Raw genomic sequence first — 25,345 nt, 5'->3', positions numbered from 1 at the left:
GTGTGTGTGTGTGTGTGTGTGTGTGTGTGTGTGTGTGTGTGTGTGTGTGTGTGTGTGTGTGTGTGTGTGTGTGTGTGTATTTGGTATTTGTGTGTGCGCGTAGCACTAATGACTTGTGTGACTGAGGGGGAAAACAAGGGAGGAGTAACATAGTGTTACAGCAGCAGCCGCAGCAGAGTCAAAGGAGTTAAAAGGAAGCAAACCTCGTGTCTCCTGCAGCCTGCCTGCACTCACTGTCCTCTCCAGACTTCCAGTGAAGAGCCGACATTTGGTCTGAGAAGAGCCGCTGGAGAGTGCCTCTAACCGGCTTCATCCTCCAACTTCCCCCCGCTGTCAGCTCGGAACTCGGAAAGAACCGAAAGGGAAAACAAGTTACTGAAAGAAGCATGTTTTCCTTCATGTTTCTGCTCATGCTAGTTCCACATGAGCTGCTGTCCTCGACGCGTAAGTACCAAACTTTACTAAACCGTCATACGCGCTACCGGACATTACCGCGTTTCAGTCGGTGCTCACCTCAGGGTATGGGAGGTTAACCGTGTCGACTTAAACAACAGTCAGCTATAAAGTAATCAAGGTTTCCCAGAGGGAGCTGCTGTATGGAGGCTCCTAACCAACAAAACAACATTTACCTCTACTTAATAAAACTAGCACAAATAAGGGTAACTTTTTTCACAATTTTAACATGGCAAGATGCAATAAATACCCACCAGATATAATTATAATTGGCAACCACACAAGAACGGCCAATGCGTATTAGATGGCAATTATCTTATAATTTGTCATTTTATTTTGCGATATTGATATCTTTATTTAGTAAATGTTTATGGAAAATAGTAGAGAAAGTGTTAATGGTTAAAATTACAAAACAAGAACATCAGCTTTTGTATAATGTTACGATTGAAGTACCAATCAAATCAAGAAACTTTGACAACACGTTATTGCAATAATTAATGTCTGATCTAATGACATTTTGAGACCACTATTGCTAGTTAGGCAGTTAATAGAATACCAATATTATGTTAGTGTTATTATTATCTGGATAATAGCTGAATATTTTTGCAATTTCAATAAACTTCTCAGTGCTCTCTGGCAGACAATTCATGTCATAAAAACATTTTATAAATCACTGCAAACATCCGTATCAATATTTGGCTTCTGCAAATTATTGTTATCGATCAGCTGACATATATGCAATATATATGTGCAAAACACTAATATTTGCTATTAAATTAGGGCTCTTTTAGGAAAATCCCATTTCTATACAGTGATTAAATACAAACAGAAATATTTATAGGGAGAGCTAAAGCTACCTTCTTTGGCTTCTAATAAAAAGACAAATGTTTATTGTCTCATGACCATCAAATTAATCAACCCTGTTGCTTATTTATTAGTGTTAAAGAGATTGCATTGTAACCAACTAATGACACAGTGTTAACACAAATGATAGCCTTGTAAAAAAAACAAAATCCAGATCCAGTGACAACACATGGAAATGAGAGTAAGGATTAGCTGATTGTTTCCCTAATTGTGGATTAGACTAAGAACAACACGTATTAGGCATGGTGGTGATGGAGCTGAGGAGACAAATTGAAATCAACATTGTTCATTAGCGCTGTTGCATGAAAGAAATGGAGTCATTATCATGCAGATGTTTATAATCATAAAACTGAGATAAACAACTGCAAATAGCTTCTGTATATGTGGTGAAAAAAACATGAAAACACATGCATGTTTGTAATTGTTCATGTATATATTATACCTTACATCATGTTTGATATTGAATCCCACTAAGACCCAAAGGTCAAAGCTCTTACTTTATGCAGATACAGTTTTCATATCTGTACATTTATCTTTATATTATCTGCTACTGCATCCAGCGCAGTGGCACATATGTTGGAAAGCTTGTCCACCGCCCACCTGGAGCATCATACACATTACCCCTGATATCTCTGAGAAGAAGGAGCCCATTGGTAACATTGAGAGCAGAGGGTTTCTCAGGGGCATCAACGAAAACTTAAAGTCTATGCAGGGCCGTGGTATGGAAAAGTATTCAAGGATTTAATCGACAACAGGATGACCTTTCTGAGTGATCCCACTGAGGCTCCATAAATCTACTTCATTACCGGGTCATAAATATGTGCTGAGCTCCTGCTCTCTGTGGTGCTGCAGTGCTGCTGCCGCACTCCCCCTCCTCACACAATGTTCCTTACTGCTGGCAACAGATTTGGGCACACTGTGTTTAATGCTTTAACAAATCAAACGTTACAGAATAATAGCTACCCAGAATATAGTGCAAGCTGTTATGGAGTGTCAAATCAATGAAGATTAAAGGTTGAGAGGGCTTAAAAACTCAAATTTAAAATGCATTGTGTTTCTGTCGGAAAAACAATATTAGAAAGTGAGCTGTTTATTTTGGCTTTGGGTGACCTTTACAAGAAAAAGGGTGGAAGCAGAATCAATCATGAACAGGCATTTGTCTTCTGGACAGGCTCATCACCAGAGATGTGAAATGAGAGAAACAACAAAAATAAATTCCATTTAATAATGTAGTCCAATTAATTGATTCAACAAGATTATTCAGTTTGTAATTAATTCATAATTTCAGTCATCAAATAAAAAATGCAATATGTCTGCAGCTTTCAGTCTCTGAAATGTGTTATCATTATCAGCTTTTCCTAGTTGTATATATATTATTGTAAGATGTGTGTCTTTTGGATTGTCTCATCTCCTTTGGCAAGATAACACAAAGTGTCGCACAGAGTAATAACAATAACTTGTATATAGACTCGTATTGCACTATTCCACTTTTTTTTAAAACTATTTTTCTTTTTGTATTACTTTTAATATAGTATATTTTAATATTGTTTTAATATTGTCTGCTTATCTGTATTATTGTGATGCATTGTTGGAGAAGCCTGTGACCTAAGATTTTCAACGACACAATTACTCTGTAGCTATGTTAGTTTGACAATAAAGAACCTTGAACCTTGAGAGTGTTAAAACTGTTAAACACCTGAACTTTTGAAAGAACATACATCAATATTCCAATTACTGTATATAGACTATTCTGCACAGTTTCTATCATATTCTGTTTCTATTATATTCAATTTTATTTTATTCACTTGCACTATTTTATCTGTTTTATAGTGTTGCACTGTTGGAGGAGCCTGTGACCTAAGATTGTCATAACTACACTGTAGCTACTGTATGCACACAATGACAATAAAAGCCTTGAAACCTTGAGAATGTAAACAAGGAGCATTTGAATACCATACATGTGTGTGTCCTCCCTTAGATCTGGCAGTGATCTCCCCTCAGGACCCCGTGCTGCCGATCGGCTCCAGCCTGACGGCCACCTGCACGCTGGCCCCGGGGCTGGGTCTGCAGGCCGGCTCTCTGTTCTGGACCCTGAACGGGGTGAGTGTGTGCAGCAGCAGCTACAGCGTGCTGAGCCCCGACACCCTGAGCGTCACGCTGCACAACCTCAACGGCTCCCAGCAGCAGTCCGGAGACAACCTGGTGTGTCACGGAGCAGATGGACACATCCTGGCCGGCTCCTGTCTCTATGTGGGCAGTAAGTGAAGGATTCTGTCTGCGCAGAGCTTTATGGAAACGGCTTGTTAAAATGCACAGTCAGGAGGCTGGCACCGTGCTTTTAGGATGTGGTAGTAGTATGTTATGTAATGAAATGAAATGCCCTTTTTAAAACATATGAATACAAACATCATCCAAAAAAGGAAGTAATGTTGTTTTGTCCCATTTTCTTTGTTTTCTTTGCTTTGAGGGGCTGGTAGTGTGTATATGATGTAATGAAAAATGTATTACTTTATAATATATACATGTGCTTGCAAACAAACTCTAATTGCATTAAAATTCTTGTTTACTTTAAATATTGTTTTGCTCCTAACTGGTGTCACTCCACCTTAAACTAAATGTAATTATAGATTTGATACAAAATGCTGATTAATGACATTAAGAGTCAGAGCTTCTTGTTGATAGAATCTAATTGGTGAACCTTGATATGAAAACCTTGGTTGCTGCTTTCCAACTCTTTGTTTTTAGTTCTATATAAAACCTTTTTTTTCATACCTTTCTGTAATGCTTTAAGATGTGTTGATTAGTTCATCAGCTTTTATAATGCATTTGCTTGGAGTAAATGAATGGAGAGGAATTGGCCTTACTCAATTTTCTCTTGTTAATTTCAGAACAAAATAAGATTAACACTAGGCTCGTATTTTTGCCTTTTTTCAAATAAAACATTCATTGTACTTTGTTTCCCACCAGGGCCTCCAGAAAAGCCTGTAAATCTAACGTGTTGGTCCCGCAACACGAAGGACCTGAGCTGCAGGTGGAGCCCGGGGGGTCGGGGTGAGACCCACGTCCGAACCAAATACACCCTCAAGTACAAATTGAGGTGAGCGCCCCAGACCTGCTGCAGCTCACAGGTGATCACCTCGCCCCACAGCACTCAGGTAGACTAGCAATACATGCTTTAGTGCCGCATACAGTTTATCATCTGCCACACACACTTTGCTCAGAGGCTGCAGTGTGTTGCTTCCCTTGTGTTAAATATACTCAGTCTACCTACATCGCAGTTTATTTTGGTCATTGTGTTTTTGTTTCTGTGCAGGTGGTACGGCAGAGAGAAGGAGTGTGAAATCTACAGTACAGGGAAGCAGCGATACTCCTGCTACATCCCCCGCAACCTCGCCCTCTTCACCCCGTACGAGATCTGGGTGGAGGCAGCCAATCAGCTGGGCTCGGCCACCTCTGACATCACAACCCTGGACATCCTCGATGTAGGTGGGTAAGCACTTGAGGATCCATTTGAGGATGTGTGAAACTGATTTGTCCTCCCTTTCCTCTCTTGTTCTTTAAAGGTCCCCTATTATACTGTTTTTCATCAATATATGATAGGTCTCAGATATATACAAAACATATCTCTGAAGTGTTTGGCTCCAAATACCAAACAGATCATTGCAGCATCCCATAATCCCCTCTGTTTCAGCCCTGTTTCAAAAGTGCTGATTCTGTGTCTGTTACTTCAGATGGAAATAAGGAGCCCCTCCCCACGCCCCTCTGAGAGAGATTTGGTTAAAAAGAACACAATGGTGCTCTAGGAGGAGATTCAGGTGATAAGGTGGGGGGGGGGGGGGTTTACCTTGGTTGGTGATTGGCTAATGGTTACACATGCCAAAAAAATCGTTATGACATCATAAAGTGGCCAAAATCTGATCAGCTCATTTTCAGACAGGTTTTTAAATAAATGGATCAGGACAAAAAGAGAGAGAATCTTTTTTCCTGAAACTTTCAGAATCTCTTTACACAGAGGGGACACATGTTGATGTAGAAGAGACATGAACAAGTGGATTTTGCATACTAGATGACCTTTAATTTGTTTCCTGTCTCTTGCTTTTCCTTTGTTTCACTTGTTTGTCTGCAGCCCTCCTAACCCACCTCTTTAGGGGAGGGATGGGGATTTATTTTTATGGTTCACTCCCTCCAACACGCCTCTGTAACAGCATTATGGGTTCAGGCTGGAAAAAAAATTAAACTGTTGTGTTGTAAAAGTTAACTGCACATCTGATGCCTCTCATGCTAAAGCTTCACGGTGCTCTCACGAGAATTGTAGGTTATAATGTATAAACGATAGAAGATACAAATTCTGCAGCGCTTATGCAATGCTGCGGCCTCAAGCACATTTTGAAACCAGTGTTTATTGTCTTTGGCTGGCATCCTCTCCCTCCATTCATCCTCACTGCACACTGAAGAACAGTACACTTTGCTGAGCTATTGAGAAGGAGGAGTGCTGCCATACATGTACAGCATGAATAATGCATAGCACTGCATCAATAACACAAACAATAAGCTGTGGGTTTATTTGTGCTGGCTTTGGTTCCCTTTCTTCCTCGAGCTGAGTGCGATAGAACAAATAAAGCTGAGAAACAGTGCCGTGCAGCACCAGTGAAGGATGTCAAAGCAGGAGGTTACAAACAGGAAACACTTTTACAACTTCTTTAATAAGTTTCTTTCTTTGTCTCTCGTGCTGCCGTCCTCTTATCTGTCCCTCTGTGTTTCTCTCCTTCAAAGCACTTGATTTGTTTGCAGACTTTTATTGCAGGAGGTAAAATGTTTAGTCTAATTCTGACCGAAGTTACAACACGCTCTGCACAGGAAGTACAGCCTGATCTGAGCCAAAGCCAGTCTCTACAAGAGGGGAAGTTAAAGTACATTTGAAATATAACGGCAAGCTACAAACCCATACATTTGGTACAAGAATGTCTAAAAGTGACAGACTTTTGGAAGATAATTTTTTAGACTAAAAGTGAGAGTTAAATGATCTTGCTTTTAATGTGGAACTGTCCTGTTTGGGTAGGGGTTTCTACTTGTATTCAATGTTCCCTCATGTTCAATCTGTCAACAGATTAATTTATTTGTATTTCTTTCACGCACACCTGGGAAGTATTTACTGAATGTGTGCATATACCGATTAACAGTATGCTATAGACTTCTTCTCCTGCACAAAGTGAGAGAATGTTATGGGGGGAATAGTTTTTATTGAAGGATATTATATATTGCTTCGACCATAAAAAATGATTTTACTGACTGCTCAAAATGGAAGCAGCAGTGAAATCCAGACTTGGATCCAACACTTCCAATAATGTCCACTTTTTTAAAACTCCATATCCCACAGATTTTTTTGTGACACATTCAAATTCATGCTTATACAGTATAAGCCTAGCTTACCCTAATCAGTGTTGGAAATTGGCTAAAATGCATAATTCATCACAAAAAGAGCATTCCTATTGGAATAATATAAAACTGCATATGAGGAACACATTCTTCTTTCCTTTTTGTAATACCTAAAGCACTAGAATGACTTGCATTTTTATTATTTAATTAAATTCATGTAATTTATTGTCTTTTTCCTGACTTTCTAACTTTGATAACAATTCTCCAAAAAGTTTTACCGTCATTATTGTATATGATAAATCTTACTGACTTTTTCTTTTTTTCTGAAACAAGGTCAGGTAGAAAGAGAATAAATAATTTAAAAGAAACACAAAAAAAGAGAAAGAAATGATCAGTGATCATTTTTTATTAATGTTGACTGACTGTTGCACACAAGAAAAATGACTTTTCATGGAAAATAAAGACTAAATATAACATTGTAAGTAGGAGAGATGCAATTTTATGGCTCTGCACGGATCATCCTCACCATGAAGAGTGATGAGGTGGGATGCTTTCTGCCCTCAGTGTCAAAACGCCACATTCTGCAGTGTATCCTTGCTCTGATTGCTGTACATCTGCTGCATAATAACTTTGATCACTTGTCCTTGTTCTCGCAGTGACCACTGACCCTCCTGCCAACGTGCAGGTGAGTCGTGTCGGCGTCCTGGAGGACCAGCTGACGGTCCGCTGGGCCAGCCCCCCCCGAGCTCAAGGACGTCCTGTTTCAGGCCAAATACCAGATACGCTACAGACTGGAGGACAGCTCTGAATGGAAGGTGGTCAACAAACACACACACACACACACACACAAACTTCCAGCCTACACACACTTCCTTTAGCTACGACACCTCTGAGGCAGCTGTGGAAATATTGGAGGTGCAGCATTGACTGAGCCATTAAATGATGAACATAAAAGCTGCTGCATCTCCAGTCTCCCGCATGTGCTTTCATTTCAAAGCAAATAATACGAGTGTGCAAACCCCTGACTGCTGCTCGAGTCTTTGCAGGGACATTTTGAACGCTGGCTTTCATCCAAAAGTGCAGTAGTGGAGAACTTTTATTCTTTAGAAATCTCATTTGAAGTTCCCTGCCCACAGTTTTTCGTCTCGTCTGTGCAGGTACATCTTAGGGATGGGCAACTTTGATGCTGGTGGGGGCCACATAATTGATGTACTGGCCACCAGGGAGCCGCAGATTCACTTGGAACACACACACACAAATTCCATGTATGTAATTATTAACAAATATACTAAGTCTGACATCTTCATTGACATTTTACAATCTTTCAGGGAACATCCTCTAATAAGCTCGCTAAACAAATATCAGTTCACAGAAATGTTATTTAATTTTTACAAGTGGCATGTTTGTATTGAACAGTTTATTTAACAGTGGAATTAAACTATTGGAAAGCACGGAAAATGTGTGTGCATTGAGATTTACCATTAGGATAACATAAACATGAAGTCATGAACACTAACCCAGACATTAGTTGTCTAACTTGAACCTAAGACACTTGTAGCCTGTCTCTGCATTCCCCTTATTCCACAATAAGGGGAATGTCAACACAGACACCTGTCAACCCGCAGTCTGCTGTTCCTCAGCGCCGGTATTTGAAATAATGTACGCAGCTCGCGACATAACTACGACGTAACTAGTGGACGGTATCAGTACTACAGGTTTTATTTTTTTTAATTAATTAATTACGTTGTTTATAAATTAATCTAAGGGCCGCAAAAAGAGGAGGTGGGTGCCCATTTGCCCATCCCTGTTTTTAGAGTGCTGGATTAAATACAGAATAAGATTAATTATAAGCGGTTCAAAATATTTGACATACTGTATTTGACTACATTTAAAATGCATAAAAAGCTCTTCCAACAAACTTTCCTTGCCTATGGAAAGAGAATTACCTTTCCAGATATCCCCACATAACACATTTTCCTTCTTTATTTATTTGTTATATTCAGACCTGAAAGGTGAGGTTTTTATGTCAAATGCAAAAAATATGACCAAGTGGCAATGCATTGTATGTTGTTGTGTTTTGCATTGTACTGCTGTAACATGACACCTGCAACTGCTTTTTTTCCCTTTTCAATTTATGTGCAAAACAATCAATAAAAAGCTCATAACAAATTAAATATAATTTTCATCTGTGCATGAAAGAAAGATATCATTTAGTTGAGGATAATATTACCCATTTCTAACACATCTTCTCTGTGGTTTTGTTCCCGCTCGTAGGTGGTGGATGATGTTGGTAACCAGACGTCATGTCGGCTGGCAGGCCTCCGACCCGGGACCGTTTATTTTGTCCAGGTGAGGTGCAACCCAGTGGGCATCTATGGCTCCAGGAAGCCCGGCATCTGGAGTGACTGGAGCCATCCGGCCGCCGCCTCCACTCCCATCAGCGGTGAGAACATCTCAGAGGGAAAACTGAGAAATGTTATACAAAACCCACCAAATGTATTTCCTTTCATCGTCTGTCTCGTGTCTTAAATGGCTTTTAAATTCCTCCCAAACCTCTGTGATGCCCACAAAACTTGACCATTTGTTCCTTTTCTAATAATCAACCTTTCATTGCCAATTAAAGCCAGAGAAAAACAATGTCATTATCCTTGTTTCAAACATCCGGAACAAGGCGATCCAAACCGCATGTGACGAAGGAGAAAGCAAACATCAATGGGCTGGATGGCTTGATATAGATCTCCCAGCAGAGGATTAGAAGGAAACTGCAAAAAGCCAGGGGGACATTTTGATAGATTTTTGTCGTCCGCTTCAAAGATTGATCAAGTTAAAAAGCTGCTTGTCTGTCCCGGCTCACACAGGGCCTATGAAGCTTGAGTGGAAGCAGGTTTGCGAGCAGATAATGAGTTGCATAGGTTTTAAGAAGTATTTACTCTCCAGAGGGAGCAAGTCGTTATCCGGCTCTGCTGTTTGCCATTAGGCATTGATTGTAGGAGACGACTGTCAGTGAGAAATAAAAGTAGGGTATATCACAGATTCTCATTTTATAAACTGAGAAACATTCATTTTTATGTGAAACTGTTTTCATCTCGTTTTGTTAAATCAAGCAACATGAATAATCATAAATGTTCACTCGGCAACAGTTTTTACCAGAAGCAAGCAGAGATGCGAGAGGCATGCTAGGTTTCTTGATTAAATTCCTATTTAATAATACGCCAGAGCATAATATCAAGGCTTGAGACTGGAATTACATAAGTGTTATTTCTGTCCTACTAAAAACTATGACCTCTGGTGAGTTGAGATCGATGTTGGTTTTCCATTTTATAGGCTAAACATTTATAGGATTGACATCGAGAAGACTCTACAGCATACTAACAAACAAGAGTCTCTACAGTATAGGGTAGACTGTATAATATAGTTCTACAGCAATGCTAAGTCCCTGTAAGATTAATGCTAACCTCAGAATGCTAACATGCTCCAAATGACAATGCTTACAAGCTTATGTTTATCATTACATTACATTTAGCTGATGCTTTTATCCACTTATACTGCATTAGAACAAGAAACCATCTTAGGTGTTAGCTAGCTATGCTAACATTTGACAACTTGTAAGTAAAGCTGTCATTAGTTTTTCAGTTAGCCAAAGTATCTGACAGATGGCAATGTAGTGCTATGAGGTGTCAGGAGATCAAGTTATTAGTGTATTTGCAAAAATATATATTTTTGTTTTTTAGATGGGTTTTTATTTGGTGTTTTTTAGTTAATGTAAACAGCATGACATCATATTTGTTGGGAAAAAAGGGCCAAAAAAACATCTCGATCACATTAATGCTGACACATGAAGTGTTTGCAGTCGGTGCATAATCTATACACCTTGCACTGACACTTGTCCTAACTATAACCTTGACGCTCTTCTCTCATCCTCCCTCCTCTTTCTCACCTCGTCCTTTTATCCCTTGCACTCTCTCCTCTGCCTCACCCCATCCCCCCCTCCTTTAACAGAGAGGCTGCAGAGCGGCTCCTGCGATCCGAAGCCCGGTGAGCAGAACTCCACCCTGCGGCGGGAACTCAAGCAGTTCTTCGGCTGGGTCCGCAAGCATGCGTCCGGCTGCAGCGGCATGTCAATCAAACTGTACGACCAGTGGAGGGTGTGGCTGCAGAAAACACACAAAACACGCAACAAGGTAGGTAAGCAAAACCTCACTATCTCTCTATTATTTACACCCACATTGAATTCATGAACTTAATTGCTGCCATGTGATCAGCATGAGAGTGCTTTATTGGAGATACAGTGTTGAAAGGGGGAGATAGAGAGGATGCTATTGTCTGAAACTCCTGCTGGCTTGAGAGTCAGACCTTCGTTCTTGGTAGAGGCCATCACAATGTTTTGGGCTGGTGTAGACTTTATTTGAGATGAATTTAGAAGGGGGAGATCGAGGGGAACATGGGCCACCAGCTCTACCAAGCTCTAAATCAGTCTTGAAATGGATTTCAGACCCTGAATTTCTGCCTTATGATCAACATTTGTACCAACACAGAGAGGACTGATTTCTGTTAAACGTGCTGTCTCTGTGAAGTTTCATTTCAAACCTAATGATTCAACACATCCTCACTCCCAGGTCGGCCTATGTTGACGTTATGTCAAGTCCTGTGTCGGCTTTTTCCAACGCAAGGGGGGGGGGGCCTTAGCGTCCATTTTCAACGCAAGAGGGGGGCCCTTAGCGTCCATTTTCAGCTTTCCGGGATGTCCATATGCTTCTATGGACGCTCATGGAAGCACGGTATTTGTTTGTGTCGGCTGCCCTTAAAGGCAATGTGAGCGTCCATTCTCATTGGATAACGGAGAATTGTACACCCGGAAGTAAGTATTCCCCTTACTGTCGATTGAGTTTACAGTGATATTTGCACTACTCATCGACTAAAAAACACCAGATTATCCTTGTTAATTACACAACATTGATTGGTTTAAATTGTGTTCAATGCTTTTGTATTTTTCCCCTTCGATTCGGAGAAACAAATATTTTTTCGGAGTAAAGGATGGCAGAAGACACTACACTACCCAGAATCCCCAGCTATCGTTTGGACTACACCATGTGCTCTGTTTGACGTCACGTGATCTTCAAATTTCTCCCTGCAGAAAAAAAAACATGGCCGAACTTCGTTTTATTCTCGGTGTAAAATGCCTATTTTAAAGTTAGTTTGGCCATTAAAATGCGTTTTGATGTCATTTGATGCGAGAAATATGAGTTGTTATTTCATATTATGTGTGCAGTGGATGTACATGATCTTTAGTTTGCTAGTTATTACGAAGATTACTTCAGGAAGTTTTCATTGTTACCAAGGTGGTTGCTAGGGACGCTGCTATCGATATTAATTATGTTATGTTGTGTAACTGTTTAATGGTGTTATCTTTATTGCTACCCCCTTCCCCGTCAATGTATAGTGTTGGTCCACAGCGCAAACTCCGCATCTAAAGATACGTTATTTTCCCCTGTGCAATTCCAGTCTCACATCTCACAGCACATCGTCATTAACAAATACCGGAAACAGACCGAAAACATTTAAAAAAAATAAAATAATACTTTATTCCGAGTGTGCTTGCTTTTCTCTTTGAAAGTCATCACATAACGGCATTGTAATACACGGTTCGGCTGCATTAAATATTACATATCTGCCGTAGTTCTGTATTTATAGAGCCCTGATGAGAAGACTTCTAGACAAACATGAGGAACTGAAAACGTGACGTGGATCATAAATATATCAGCCATTAAACAACATCTTACATTTATTTTCACACAATACGTCTCGTTGCAGTATCAACACTAATTCGGCTGACTTTTATATTTGATCCAATTGGTAGATATGCTGTATTTACACCATAAAGGTGCACAGCTGATATAAAGGGACACCTAGTGGTTAAAGCATGTTATTGAATTTCATTATTTGTATTATTAGATATTAATAGGATCCCTATAAAGTATATTCATTACTCGTTATTCTCTACTAATAGTTAATTAAAGACTGTATATAATGACTATTTTGCACATCCCTTTCAAGATTTCAAGATGGGGGAGGGGGGGGGGACGCGGTGGTCCCGTTCAAATCCAGTTTTGGACATTCTGCCGTTCGAGGCTCGGCGTAACCCTCGGAGCACACTCTCCAATCACAGAGCTTGAGGACTATCACGGGGTTTGTCAAACAGAGCACATGGTGTAGTCCAAACGATAGCTGGGGATTCTGGGTAGTGTAGTGTCTTCTGCCATCCTTTACTCCGAAAAAATATTTGTTTCTCCGAATCGAAGGGGAAAAATACAAAAGCATTGCACACAATTTAAACCAATCAATGTTGTGTAATTAACAAGGATAATCTGGTGTTTTTTAGTCGATGAGTAGTGCAGATAACACTGTAAAATCAATCGACAGTAAGGGGAATACTTACTTCCGGGTGTACAATTCTCCGTTATCCAATGAGAATGGACGCTCACATTGCCTTTAAGGGCAGCCGACACAAACGAATGCCGTGCTTCCATGAGCGTCCATAGAAGCATATGGACATCCCGGAAAGCTGAAAATGGACGCTAAGGGCCCCCCCCCCTTGCGTTGAAAATGGACGCTAAGGCCCCCCCCCCCCTTGCGTTGGAAAAAGCCGACACAGGACTTGACATAACGTCAACATAGGCCGACCTGGGAGTGAGGATGTGTTGAATGATTAGGTAGAAATGTGCGGTTTTGGCTTTACAGGCCCAGAAATGGGAGGATTTAAGTAGATGCACTCTGGTTTTATTTCATATTTTAACGAGCAACTCTTGATCTTCATCTGATGACCACAACAAAGAGAAACAAGCAAACAAATGTTTTTAATGGCCGACTGTGGTGTTTTCTCTCTGCGTGAGGAGCCCTTTCAACAAAACTAACTCGGGACAAATGGCACGCAGAGCCGCAGCGTCTTCTGTGACTTTGTGAGGAGCTCAGATCCTTCAGCCAAATCCTCTGCTTTCCTTGAACTCACAGAATCCCTCACTCTACCTGACTCAATTAGCTCAGCAGGTTTTTGTGCTTTGCCGGGCACACGCTGTCACCTGAATAATGTCTTTGTTCACTAACCGTGACAGCTTCCCATTGATTACCTTGAGAGAAAGGTAGCAGGGGGCGCTACGCCGAGAATAAGAAAGATGATGCAAAGAAAGATGTGGAAAAAGAGGGGAGGGGAGAGAAGTGGCAGCCAGACAGAGTAATAATCGTGATCATTGTAAATTACATGGTTTTTCCTGTTGAATTATCACACTGTGAACCATCTGCTTTTGTCTTTTCAGATTCTTCAAGACGATAATTCATAGCAGCGCCGCTCAGCACCACTGTGGAGTTTTAATACAAGAACAGCATCAAGAAACACTGAGGGATAACTCAGTGTGGGCCCCAGCTGTGTGAGGGGTCATCGGCCCCGCCTGAGTGATACTGCAGTGTTTGTCAGACAGACTTAACTTCAGTTTAAAGGGCCCGAGTGGAGGATCACTGAAGTCAGACGATGCTGCCCTTTTTCTGCCGACCAAATCTGTCCGTAATTAGACATCAATTGGCGAGCCATGAAAATGTTGCAGCACAAACCTTTCATATAGTTACATTTGGATATTTCTGTTTTCATTGTATTCCTGTGAATTAAGGATCACTTTGTGTAAAATGTTTATACTCCTGTGTAGTACACCATTTGTTTGAAGACATTTTCCTACTGTTTATATTTTTACAACTGCATATTTAAATGTTTTTTCATCTAAGTTATATTCTTGTAACGCACCAATAGTGCCTCTGAAATAATGTATGTAATGTATAAAACATTAAAAAGTCAAACTTCTCTTTTTTTATTTAAAAAAAATTAATACAATTCATCAAGTAAACAAAGATGGCGACATAGGATGAGCCTCCAGGAATTCTTTCACCTTATAGAGTATTTACAAAGGTCCTATTCTGCTGAGGCCGCATTAACACAAACACATGAGCCCAGATAGAAACACACAGAGCCTGCAGCAGCCGGCAGGGTGGAGTCGAGGAGGAGGAGGAGGGAAGTTGCATCCGTCAGTCGCCCCGCCCCCTGGGAGCCGCCTGTCAATCACACTCCTCAGAGTCATACTTAAAGTCCTGCATGATCTCACTCAGAGCCTCTTTGTTCTTGATGATTCTGGAAAATAAGTATTTGTGTTAGAGACATTTGAGTTTGTTTTACAACCATAGGGGTCATTTACAACGTTCACACCACTTTTTGAAAAGGTCAATTTTGTCTGTACCACGTTTTAATCTGTTTAAAATGTTATAAATAAGAACACTTTAAGAAGGGATTATTTGCACATGAGAAACATTTTGAGATCAGTTTGTCGATTATAACTTGGTGGGTGTATTTCTGGGGACCTTAGTGGTGCAATTTGGAAATGGGACTGAGTAGAAAATGTAAAACTAAACATTGCTCCCGCTTTACAGCAGGGGGGCATAGACACTGCACTAGACCCTCTTAACCAATCGATTCTAAAATGACCCAAAACATGCATGCACTGATCAGAAACTGTAAAAAGGACATTATGCTAATGTTCAGGTTTATATTTGTATTTTGTGTGTGGGAGAGGGAATTTTGGGAAGTTAGCCTTTGCAGACCATTTACATGCACACAAACCTGCAGGAAAGGGAAAACCCAAAAAGCATAATAGCGTTTATAAAATACTTCAAGTCTTATATTCTCTCTCTGTGGCAAAACACACAGCTATTGAATCGGGTTTGCATCATTGAAGAGCAATGCTATGTGTCTTAAAGTGTTGTTTAAAATAGAAGACCTACGTTACTAGTGTATTATGCACATTTTCTTTTTATCTGAAAAAATTGTCCCCAAAGATTTTCAGAACAAAGTAATAGCCGTGTTTACGACCAAAGGCTGGTCGCCTGTGCAGCCGAGCGGAGGCTGATAGGGAGCGAGAGGCTGGGTCAGCAGAGGCTGTCGCAGCAAGCGGACGGCGGTAATGGCTGCTCTTACTCCTGCTTGATCTCCTGAATCTGTTCCTGACAGTCCTCGTCCTCGGGGTGATCCTGGGCCCGCTGCCTGGCCAGCTGCAGCTTGGCTGTCTGTTGAGAAGGCACATCAGATAAGATTTATGCAAACCATTCATCAGCGGAGGACGGAGGGGAGGCGGGGGAGGAACTCTGGGATAATAGGAGCTTTATGACATTACTGGCAGAAAGGAAGTGGAGTTAATATTATAGAAGGAGTGTAAAACTTCTTACAAAAGTGCTACACATCACCTCTGAACGACCAGATGTGGACCACTCAAGACTGTAGGACGCATCGAGGCGTAACATTTTAACACCTCTCTGTACGGTCATGAAGATGAAGAGACACACACACACACACACACACACACACACACACACACACACACACACACACACACACACACACACACACACACACACACACACACACACACACACACACACACACACACACACACACACACACACACACACACACACACACACACACACACACACACACACACACACAGATAACCCTTTCAGAAGTAGAATGTAGTTTTCCTCCATACGTTTATAATTTAAAAATGTAATAACCTGAGCTGAATCCTTAACATGACCGTGAGGAAACATGATTCAAGAAAGAGAGATTATAAAATGTATTTTACAAGAAGTCTGCCTCCTTGTGGTGAAACAGTGGAATTACACAAACGTAAGTGCTTGTAATAGGAGGCATTACATGATGTATATTTCAAGTGTGAAAAGACATTAGTTTTGGCAGGTTAAGTGACTTTTTGAATGAGTTTGAGATTTTTTAGTAGGTTATAATTTGTATACAGTAATATTGTTATTTATTAAAAAAAATAAAAACCTATCTAATGAAATTACATTTAATAACATTCATCAAACTGCAAGTTGAGAAAAGTATTGTCATTATTACAACTATTACTACTGTCCTTTAAATGTATTGTATCTCATAGTTGCCTCTCAACCATCTGCATGTATTTTTCGTTTATCTGCACTAAGACGTGTTGTGTGTATTTGTCTGTGTGTCTGCTGTTAAATATCTGCTATTTATTTCAATTTAACCTTATAAATGTAGGACAACAAGTTTCAATTGACAACTAATAGTGTAAGACTCTTATGGCACAGTAAGATTGGGTCCCAGTTTAAGTCAAACACCCCACAACATAGTACACATAGTACAGACCCGGTGTCATGGGCGGGCCCCATGGGGCCAGGATTTGGGCCGCTGTTTTAACCAGGGCTGAATACAACATTTTAATTGTTTTATTATTATGTTTATTGTTGTTATTTGTAGGGCTTTGTCCTAATGTTTATTTTTGTTATAAATGTTGAAAGATTAGTTTAATATCATTTTTTTATTTTGCTATGAAATTCCGAATGAAATTCTGAATGAAAGGCTGCGCACGAGACGGGTTTTTCGCTGGGTTGAGTCGTGTGGGTTTTTGAGTGAGATGCGGCACAGCAGCCTGTCACTTTACTCTTGCTAGGTTAGTTTGGCTATTATCATTTATATTTATCTGCAACAATGGATATCAGGAAGTGGTTCACACTTATACACTTGAAAGGAATATGGCAACTCAGCGCCAGATGCAGGCACATTAGAAGACATCAGCTACGTTACCAACGAGTTAGCAAGCCAGCCAGGGACAAGGGAGGCTGGCAATCAATTATATTTTGAAGAGAAATTGACTCTCAAGCCGGCTCTCTCACAAACTGCTCTGTGCGCAAGCAGACCGCTGTACACGCTCTCTGCCTCGCTCAATCTCTCTCTCTCCCTTTCTCTCCATCGCTCAACCTCACCCCACCTCTCCACAATTTGTGCGCTCATCAAGTTTGCCTGCGTGCTTGCCCAAGTTGGCACAGCGTTACAAATGTGCCACAAAACCAACCAATGGATGAAGCCTATAATAAGACCGTCAACAGCCTTATGGCAACCTAAACCCCCTCTGTTTCCGTAACAACAATTCACGGGCGCCCCCCTCACCCCCTCCCCATTGACAATTCAGATTTCCCGGGAAATGTAAGTTTCGGGGTGGGCCCGCCCTGGTAAATCAAATGCCCGCCAAGAGACGTATGTCTGCCGCCGGGTCTGACATAGTGTATCATTATATACTTATATTACACTGCTTTTTTTCGGGAACTCCTAATAAACTAGAAGGGCATTTTAGGCCATTTCTATATGTGAAGAATAATGGGCAAACCCTTCAATTATTAAAATCCAGCCATCAGTTTCTCCATAACCCTGACAGACAAACAAAACATACAGAAAACTTCACAGAGGTTATTAATATATTGAGTTTACAAACCATTTCAAGTTTCTGCTTCTCTTTGCTCTGCAGCTTGTCCATGTGCTCAGAGAGGGCCGGCCGGTCGAACTCGTTGTGGAGCTTCTCCTTAATGTCCAGCACTTCTTTGGAGATGCCGTTGAAGGCCAGAGTGATCTCATGCACCAGCTGCCTGTAGTGGTCGAAGTCATAATGAGGCCCCGTCCTCAAGTATGCCTCGTGTCCTCTGGAAGGCAGGAAGAAAACATTAAAGGTCTCCTATTATACTGTTTTTCATCAATATATTATAGGTCTCAGATATATACAAAACATGTCTCTGAAGTGTTCAAATACCGAACAGATCATTGCAGCATCCCATAATCCCCTCTGTTTCAGCCCTGTTTCCAAAGTGCTGATTCTCTGTCTGTTACTTTAGATGAAAATAAGGAGCCTCTCCCCACGACCCTCTGAGAGATATTTGGTTAAAAAGAACACAAAGGAGGAGATTCAGGTGATAAGGGGGGGGGGGGGGTGGTTACCTTGGTTGGTGATTGGCTAATGGTTACACAAGCCAACAAATCGTTATGACCAGGGGCATAACTTTTTTGCCCTGGTTCTCAAAGGAGCACCTGGAGATGTTGCTTGGTGCACATCCTTAAAATGAAATAAACCGTAACTTTTGAGGGGTACTTGACTTTATGAACGGTGGGGGGGGGGGGGGGGGGGGGTGCGCTAGTGAGCACGCTCATGAACTGTTCGCCGGAGCCTCGCAGCAGGGTTACTGTGCGGAGCGCATAAAGCAGACCCTTCACGCGATAGCGAGGGAGCGTAGAGCGAGGGAGCGCAGATCGCGGACGGATTAAAAGAATGAAACCTAAATGGCTCGCGAATTATACTTTGGCGGCCGTTAATATACCTGGGCGGCCCGCAGTAAAGTCTATGTGTGGGAAACCCTGCTATCTTACCAGTTCTAATGCAACTCGCAAATATCTCTCTCTTCTCTCTTTTCTCTCTCTCTCTCAATGTTGGTGCGCAAATGCACCGTTTTTCAAATGATCCGGTGCTCCTTTTTTGGCGGGGGGTGCGCATGCCCACCTGCGCACCAGTTATGTGCAGCCCTGGTTATGACATCACAAAGTGGCCAAAATCTGATCAGCTCATTTTCAGACAGGTTTTTATATAAATGGATCAGGACAAAAAGGGAGAGAATCTTTGTTCCTGAAACTTTCAGAGTCTCTTTCCACAGAGGGGACACATGTTGATGTAGAAGAGACATGAAGAAGAGGGGACACATGTTGATGTAGAAGAGACATGAAGAAGAGGGGACACATGTTGATGTAGAAGAGACATGAAGAAGAGGGGACACATGTTGATGTAGAAGAGACATGAAGAAGAGGGACACATGTTGATGTAGAAGAGACATGAAGAAGAGGGGACACATGTTGATGTAGAAGAGACATGAAGAAGAGGGGACACATGCTGATGTAGAAGAGACATGAAGAAGAGGGGACACATTGTTGATGTAGAAGAGACATGAAGAAGAGGGACACATGTTGATGTAGAAGAGACTGAGAAGAGGGGACACATGTTGATGTAGAAGAGACATGAAGAAGATGGGACACATGTTGATGTAGAAGAGACATGGAAGAAGAGGGGACACATGTTGATGTAGAAGAGACATGGAAGAAGAGGGGACACATGTTGATGTAGAAGAGACATGAGAAGAGGGGACACATGCTGATGTAGAAGAGACATGGAAGAAGAGGGGACACATGTTGATGTAGAAGAGACCGTGAAGAAGACGGGGACACGTGTGATGTAGAAGAGACATGAAGAAGAGGGACACGTGTTGATGTAGAAGAGACGTGAAGAAGAGGGGACACATGTTGATGTAGAAGAGACAGTGAAGAAGAGGGGACACATGTTGATGTAGAAGAGACATGAAGAAGAGGGGACACATGTTGATGTAGAAGAGACATGAAGAAGAGGGGACACATGTTGATGTAGAAGAGACCATGAAGAAGAGGGGACACATGTTGGATGTAGAAGAGACATGAAGAAGAGGGGACACATGTTGATGTAGAAGAGACATGAAGAAGAGGGGACAACATGTTGATGTAGAAGAGACATGAAGAAGAGGGACACATGTTGATGTAAGAGAAATGAAGAAGAGGGGACACATGCTGATGTAGAAGAGACATGGAGAAGAGGGGACACGTGTTGATGTAGAAGAGACGTGAAGAAGAGGGGACACATGTTGATGTAGAAGAGACATGAAGAAGAGGGGACACATGTTGATGTAGAAGAGACATGAAGAAGAGGGGACACATGGTGGATGTAGAAGAGACATGGAGAAGAGGGGACACATGTTGATGTAGAAGAGACATGAAGAAGAGGGGACACATGTTGATGTAGAAGAGACATGAAGAAGAGGGGACACATGCTGATGTAGAAGAGACATGGAGAAGAGGGGACACGTGTTGATGTAGAAGAGACATGAAGAAGAGGGGACACATGTTGATGTAGAAGAGACATGAAGAAGAGGGGACACATGTTGATGTAGAAGAGACGTGAAGAAGAGGGGACACATGTTGATGTAGAAGAGACGTGAAGAAGAGGGGACACATGTGATGTAGAAGAGACGGAGAGGGACAATTGATGTAGAAGAGACGTGAAGAAGAGGGACACCATGTTGATGTAAAGAGACATGGAGAAGAGGGGACACATGTTGATGTAGAAGAGACATGGAAGAAGAGGGGACACATGTTGATGTAGAAGAGACATGAAGAAGAGGGACACATGTTGATGTAGAAGAGACATGAGAAGAGGGGAACACATGTTGATGTAGAAGAGACATGAAGAAGAGGGGACACATGTTGATGTAGAAGAGACATGGAGAAGAGGGGACACATGTTGATGTAGAGGAGACATGAAGAAGAGGGGACACATGTTGAGTTAGAAGAGACATGAAGAAGAGGGGGACACAGTTGATGTAGAAGAGACATGGAGAAGAGGGGACACATGTTGATGTAGAAGAGACATGAAGAAGAGGGGACACATGTTGATGTAGAATGAAGAGACATGAAGAAGAGGGGACACATGTGATGTAGAAGAGACATGAAGAAGAGGGGACACATGTTGATGTAGACGAGACATGAAGAAGAGGGGACACATGTTGATGTAGAAGAGACATGAAGAAGAGGGGACACATGTTGATGTAGACGAGACATGAAGAAGAGGGGACACATGTGATGTAGAAGAGACAGTGAAGAAGAGGGGACACATGTTGATTGTAGAGAGACATGAAGAAGAGGGGACACATGTTGATGTAGAAGAGACATGAAGAGAGGGGACACATGTTGATGTAGAAGAGACATGAGAAGGGGACACATGTTGATGTAGAAGAGACGTGAAGAAGAGGGGACACATGTTGATGTAGAAGAGACTGGAAGAAGAGGGGACACATGTTGATGTAGAAGAGACATGAAGAAGAGGGGGACACATGTTGATGTAGAAGAGACATGGAGAAGAGGGGACACATGTTGATGTAGAAGAGACATGGAAGAAGAGGGGACACATGTTGATGTAGAAGAGACATGGAAGAAGAGGGGACACATGTTTGATGTAGAAGGAGACATGGAAGAAGAGGGGACACATGTTTGATGTAGAAGAGACTGAAGAAGAGGGGACACATGTTGATGTAGAAGAGACGTGTGAAGAAGAGGGGACACATGTTGATGTAGAAGAGACATGGAGAAGAGGGGACACATGTTTGATGTAGAAGAGACATGGAGAAGAGGGGACACATGTTGATGTAGAAGAGACATGGAGAAGAGGGGACACATGTTGATGTAGAAGGAGACATGAAGGAAGAGGGGACACATGTTGATGTAGAAGAGACATGAAGAAGAGGGGACACATGTTGATGTAGAAGAGACATGAAGAAGAGGGGACACATGTTGATGTAGAAGAGACAGTGAAGAAGAGGGGACACATGGTTGATGTAGAAGAGACATGAAGAAGAGGGGACACATGTTGATGTAGAAGAGACATGGGAAGAGGGGACACATGTTGATGTAGAAGAGACATGGAGAAGAGGGGACACATGTTGATGTAGAAGAGACATGGAAAAGAGGGGACACATGTTGATGTAGAGGACATGAAGAAGAGGGGACACATGTTGATGTAGAAGAGACATGGAGAAGAGGGGACACATGTTGATGTAGAAGAGACATGAAGAAGAGGGGACACATGTTGATGTAGAAGAGACATGAAGAAGAGGGGACACATGTTGATGTAGAAGAGAGTGAAGAGAGAGAGAGGGACACATGTTGATGTAGAAGAGACATGAAGAAGAGGGGACACATGTTGATGTAGAAGAGACATGAAGAAGAGGGGACACATGTTGATGTAGAAGAGACATGAAGAAGAGGGGACACATGTTGATGTAGAAGAGACGTGAAGAAGAGGGGACACATGTTGATGTAGAAGAGACATGAGAAGAGGGGACACATGTTGATGTAGAAGAGACGTGGAGAAGAGGGGACACATGTTGATGTAGAAGAGACATGGAGAAGAGGGGACACATGTTGATGTAGAGAGACATGGAGAAGAGGGACACATGTTGATGTAGAAGAGACATGGAGAAGAGGGGACACATGTTGATGTAGAGGAGACATGAAGAAGAGGGGCCACATGTTGATGTAGAAGAGACATGGAGAAGAGGGGACACATGTTGATGTAAGAAGAGACATGGAAGAAGAGGGGACACATGTTGATGTGAGAAGAGACATGAAGAAGAGGGGACACATTGTTGAAGGTAGAAGAGGACAGTGACAGAAGAGGGGGACACATGTTGATGTAGAAGAGACATGAAGAGAGGGGACCACATGTGATGTAGAAGAGACATGAAGAAGAGGGGACACATGTTGATGTAGAAGAGACGTGAAGAAGAGGGGACACATGTTGATGTAGAAGAGACGTTGGAGAAGAGGGGGAAACATGTTGATGTAGAGAGACATTGAGAAGAGGGACCAGTTGATGTAGAAGAGACATGGAGAAGAGGGGACACATGTTGATGTAGAAGAGACATGAGAAGAGGGGACACATGTTGATGTAGAAGAGACATGAAGAAGAGGGGACACATGTTGATGTAGAAGAGACATGAAGAAGAGGGGACACATGTTGATGTAGAAGAGACAGTGAAGAAGAGGGGGACACATGTTGATGTAGAAGAGACATGAAGAAGAGGGGACACATGTTGATGTAGAAGAGACATGAAGAAGAGGGGACACATGTTGATGTAGAAGAGACATGAAGAAGAGGGGACACATGTTGATGTAGAAGAGACATGAAGAAGAGGGGACACATGTTGATGTAGAAGAGACGTGAAGAAGAGGGGACACATGTTGATGTAGAAGAGACATGGAAGAAGAGGGGACACATGTTGATGTAGAAGAGACATGAAGAAGAGGGGACACATGTTGATGTAGAAGAGACGTGAAGAAGAGGGGACACATGTTGATGTAGAAGAGACGTGAAGAAGAGGGGACACATGTTGATGTAGAAGAGACATGAAGAAGAGGGGACACATGTTGATGTAGAAGAGACATGGAGAAGAGGGGACACATGTTGATGTAGAAGAGACATGAAGAAGAGGGGACACATGTTGATGTAAAAGAGACATGGAGAAGAGGGGACACATGTTGATGTAGAAGAGACATGAAGAAGAGGGGACACATGTTGATGTAGAAGAGACATGGAGAAGAGGGGACACATGTTGATGTAGAAGAGACATGAAGAAGAGGGGACACATGTTGATGTAGAAGAGACATGAAGAAGTGGATTTTGCATAATAGGTTACCTTTAAATAAAAAAGCAGAGGTGAATGAAGATTGGAATTCATTTGTTTTGTATGTGCCTGAAATCTATGATAATAGTGGGTCAGATTCAAACATACTCGTCAAAGAGCTGATACGTCTCCACCCGCTCCGACTGAAGCTGGTAAAACCTCTGGATTAGGGCTTTAAAGTCTGTAGGGACCTACAGGGAGGAAGGCATGAGGAAGAGGGTTCAAATAACATGTAGAGAGAATACCCAGGATATACATACATGCAAGCTGGTTATCATGATTTAGTTTTCTCTTAAATCAATTTGAAGTATTATATAAATTATAGTTAATCTATAAAGGTTTGCAACTACTTGAATCAATATTATTGTGCATTTTTTTCTATTTATTTGTTTAATTGCAAGAACAAAAGCCAGTTATTAAACAAACAAAACGAAAGATGGTAAACAGATAAATGTGTTAGGGAACAATTAATCAAGGAGACTAAAAGAGTAAATGAGAGCTTAATAATAATAATAAATAATTAATTTGTACAGCACCTTTGGAAAACACTGCTTTACGATAACACATTACTGAAGCTGAAACATGCACAATATAAAACAATAAGATGTTACAATAAATACCCTGTAGTAAAGAAAAAAATAGGAGATAACAGTGGGTTTACAAGGGCCATGAAAAAACGAAATAATATTACAAATGAAATAAAGAAACAAGTGTACATTCAATCAATACTAATACTGTACTTCCTGTATGCTAATATTCACCACCGACCATCCTATTCGTATGTCTGATAATTAATGATAACATGTAGAAATAATAATTTAAACTAAATTATTAAATTATAATTATAAAGTCAGGGGGAATTAATAAGGACTTAACTACGAGTCGTCCTTTGAACAGTTATAGCTCTCAAAAAATGTGATTTCTTTCTTAAAGATGGGCCTAAATCGTATTACTAGATCTTACGTTATATTTTTGGTATCATTTGGAATAACGTTAGTGTTTTAGAAGTGAGTGTTTTGTAATTAATGTGTATTTTGTAGAGGTTTTGTTATTATGTCTGCTTCAGCTACACTAGCCAAGTTACCATTAGCTCTGATTAGCTTAGCACATGTGTGTCACTTTTGAGGCTCTCAAACATGTATCTTTTGTATACAATATGAAATACTCACCATGGTAAGCTGTCGGAAAGCACTGTCTCTGAGTTCCAACAGTTTATTATATTGGCATGTTTATATTTAATAAAAATGGGACGATGTTGTACTTCTGTGTGTGATTCAGCAGCCTGTATGCACTGCCTCCCGGATATGACGACACTGCGTGGTGTAGAGTTCAATTTCAAAATAAAAGTTGTCATTCGACAACGGCTCCTTCTGTAGAGTTTGTTTGCAAGAGGAAATCTGTTTTAGTGACATTGTCACTTGATATTTAAGCTTTGAGGCGAAATGTTGTTGAACCTCTTGCTCTTCCTGTTGCAGTTTGTCTCCATTAACCGAGAGCAAAAGTA

At 41.3% G+C, this 25,345-nt stretch overlaps 2 protein-coding genes across 2 annotated transcripts; one reads left to right on the top strand and one right to left on the bottom strand.

Annotated features, from left to right (window-relative positions):
* The first annotated feature begins 154 nt into the window (after positions 1 to 154).
* LOC117550881 (cytokine receptor-like factor 1) lies at positions 155 to 14,539 on the top strand. Its single transcript, XM_034223453.1, is given in 9 exon segments — positions 155 to 444; positions 3,296 to 3,574; positions 4,285 to 4,414; positions 4,631 to 4,803; positions 7,350 to 7,429; positions 7,431 to 7,508; positions 8,968 to 9,136; positions 10,693 to 10,874; positions 14,004 to 14,539. Coding segments are annotated over 9 exon segments (1,173 nt in total). The 5' UTR covers positions 155 to 386; the 3' UTR covers positions 14,028 to 14,539.
* rex1bd (required for excision 1-B domain containing) lies at positions 14,526 to 25,154 on the bottom strand. The gene is made up of 5 exons (XM_034223454.1): positions 25,011 to 25,154; positions 23,950 to 24,032; positions 18,033 to 18,237; positions 15,704 to 15,792; positions 14,526 to 14,863 (listed from the first exon to the last, which is right to left on the bottom strand). Exons 1-5 carry the CDS (start codon positions 25,011 to 25,013, stop codon positions 14,791 to 14,793), a joined length of 453 nt encoding a protein of 150 aa, XP_034079345.1. The 5' UTR covers positions 25,014 to 25,154; the 3' UTR covers positions 14,526 to 14,790.
* Positions 25,155 to 25,345: the final 191 nt, after the last annotated feature.

Source organism: Gymnodraco acuticeps, unplaced genomic scaffold (genome assembly GCF_902827175.1).
Source record: "Gymnodraco acuticeps unplaced genomic scaffold, fGymAcu1.1, whole genome shotgun sequence".
Taxonomy (NCBI): Eukaryota; Metazoa; Chordata; class Actinopteri; order Perciformes; family Bathydraconidae; genus Gymnodraco; species Gymnodraco acuticeps.
This window is presented reverse-complemented; position numbering and strand designations above follow the sequence as displayed.

Coding starts and splice junctions, on each gene's coding strand:
- rex1bd (XM_034223454.1), bottom strand. Junction 18,238..23,949: donor ACGTATCAGCTCTTTGACGA/GTATGTTTGAAT, acceptor CCTGCCTTCCAG/AGGACACGAGGCATACTTGA. Junction 15,793..18,032: donor AGAAGCAGAAACTTGAAATG/GTTTGTAAACTC, acceptor CCTTCTCAACAG/ACAGCCAAGCTGCAGCTGGC.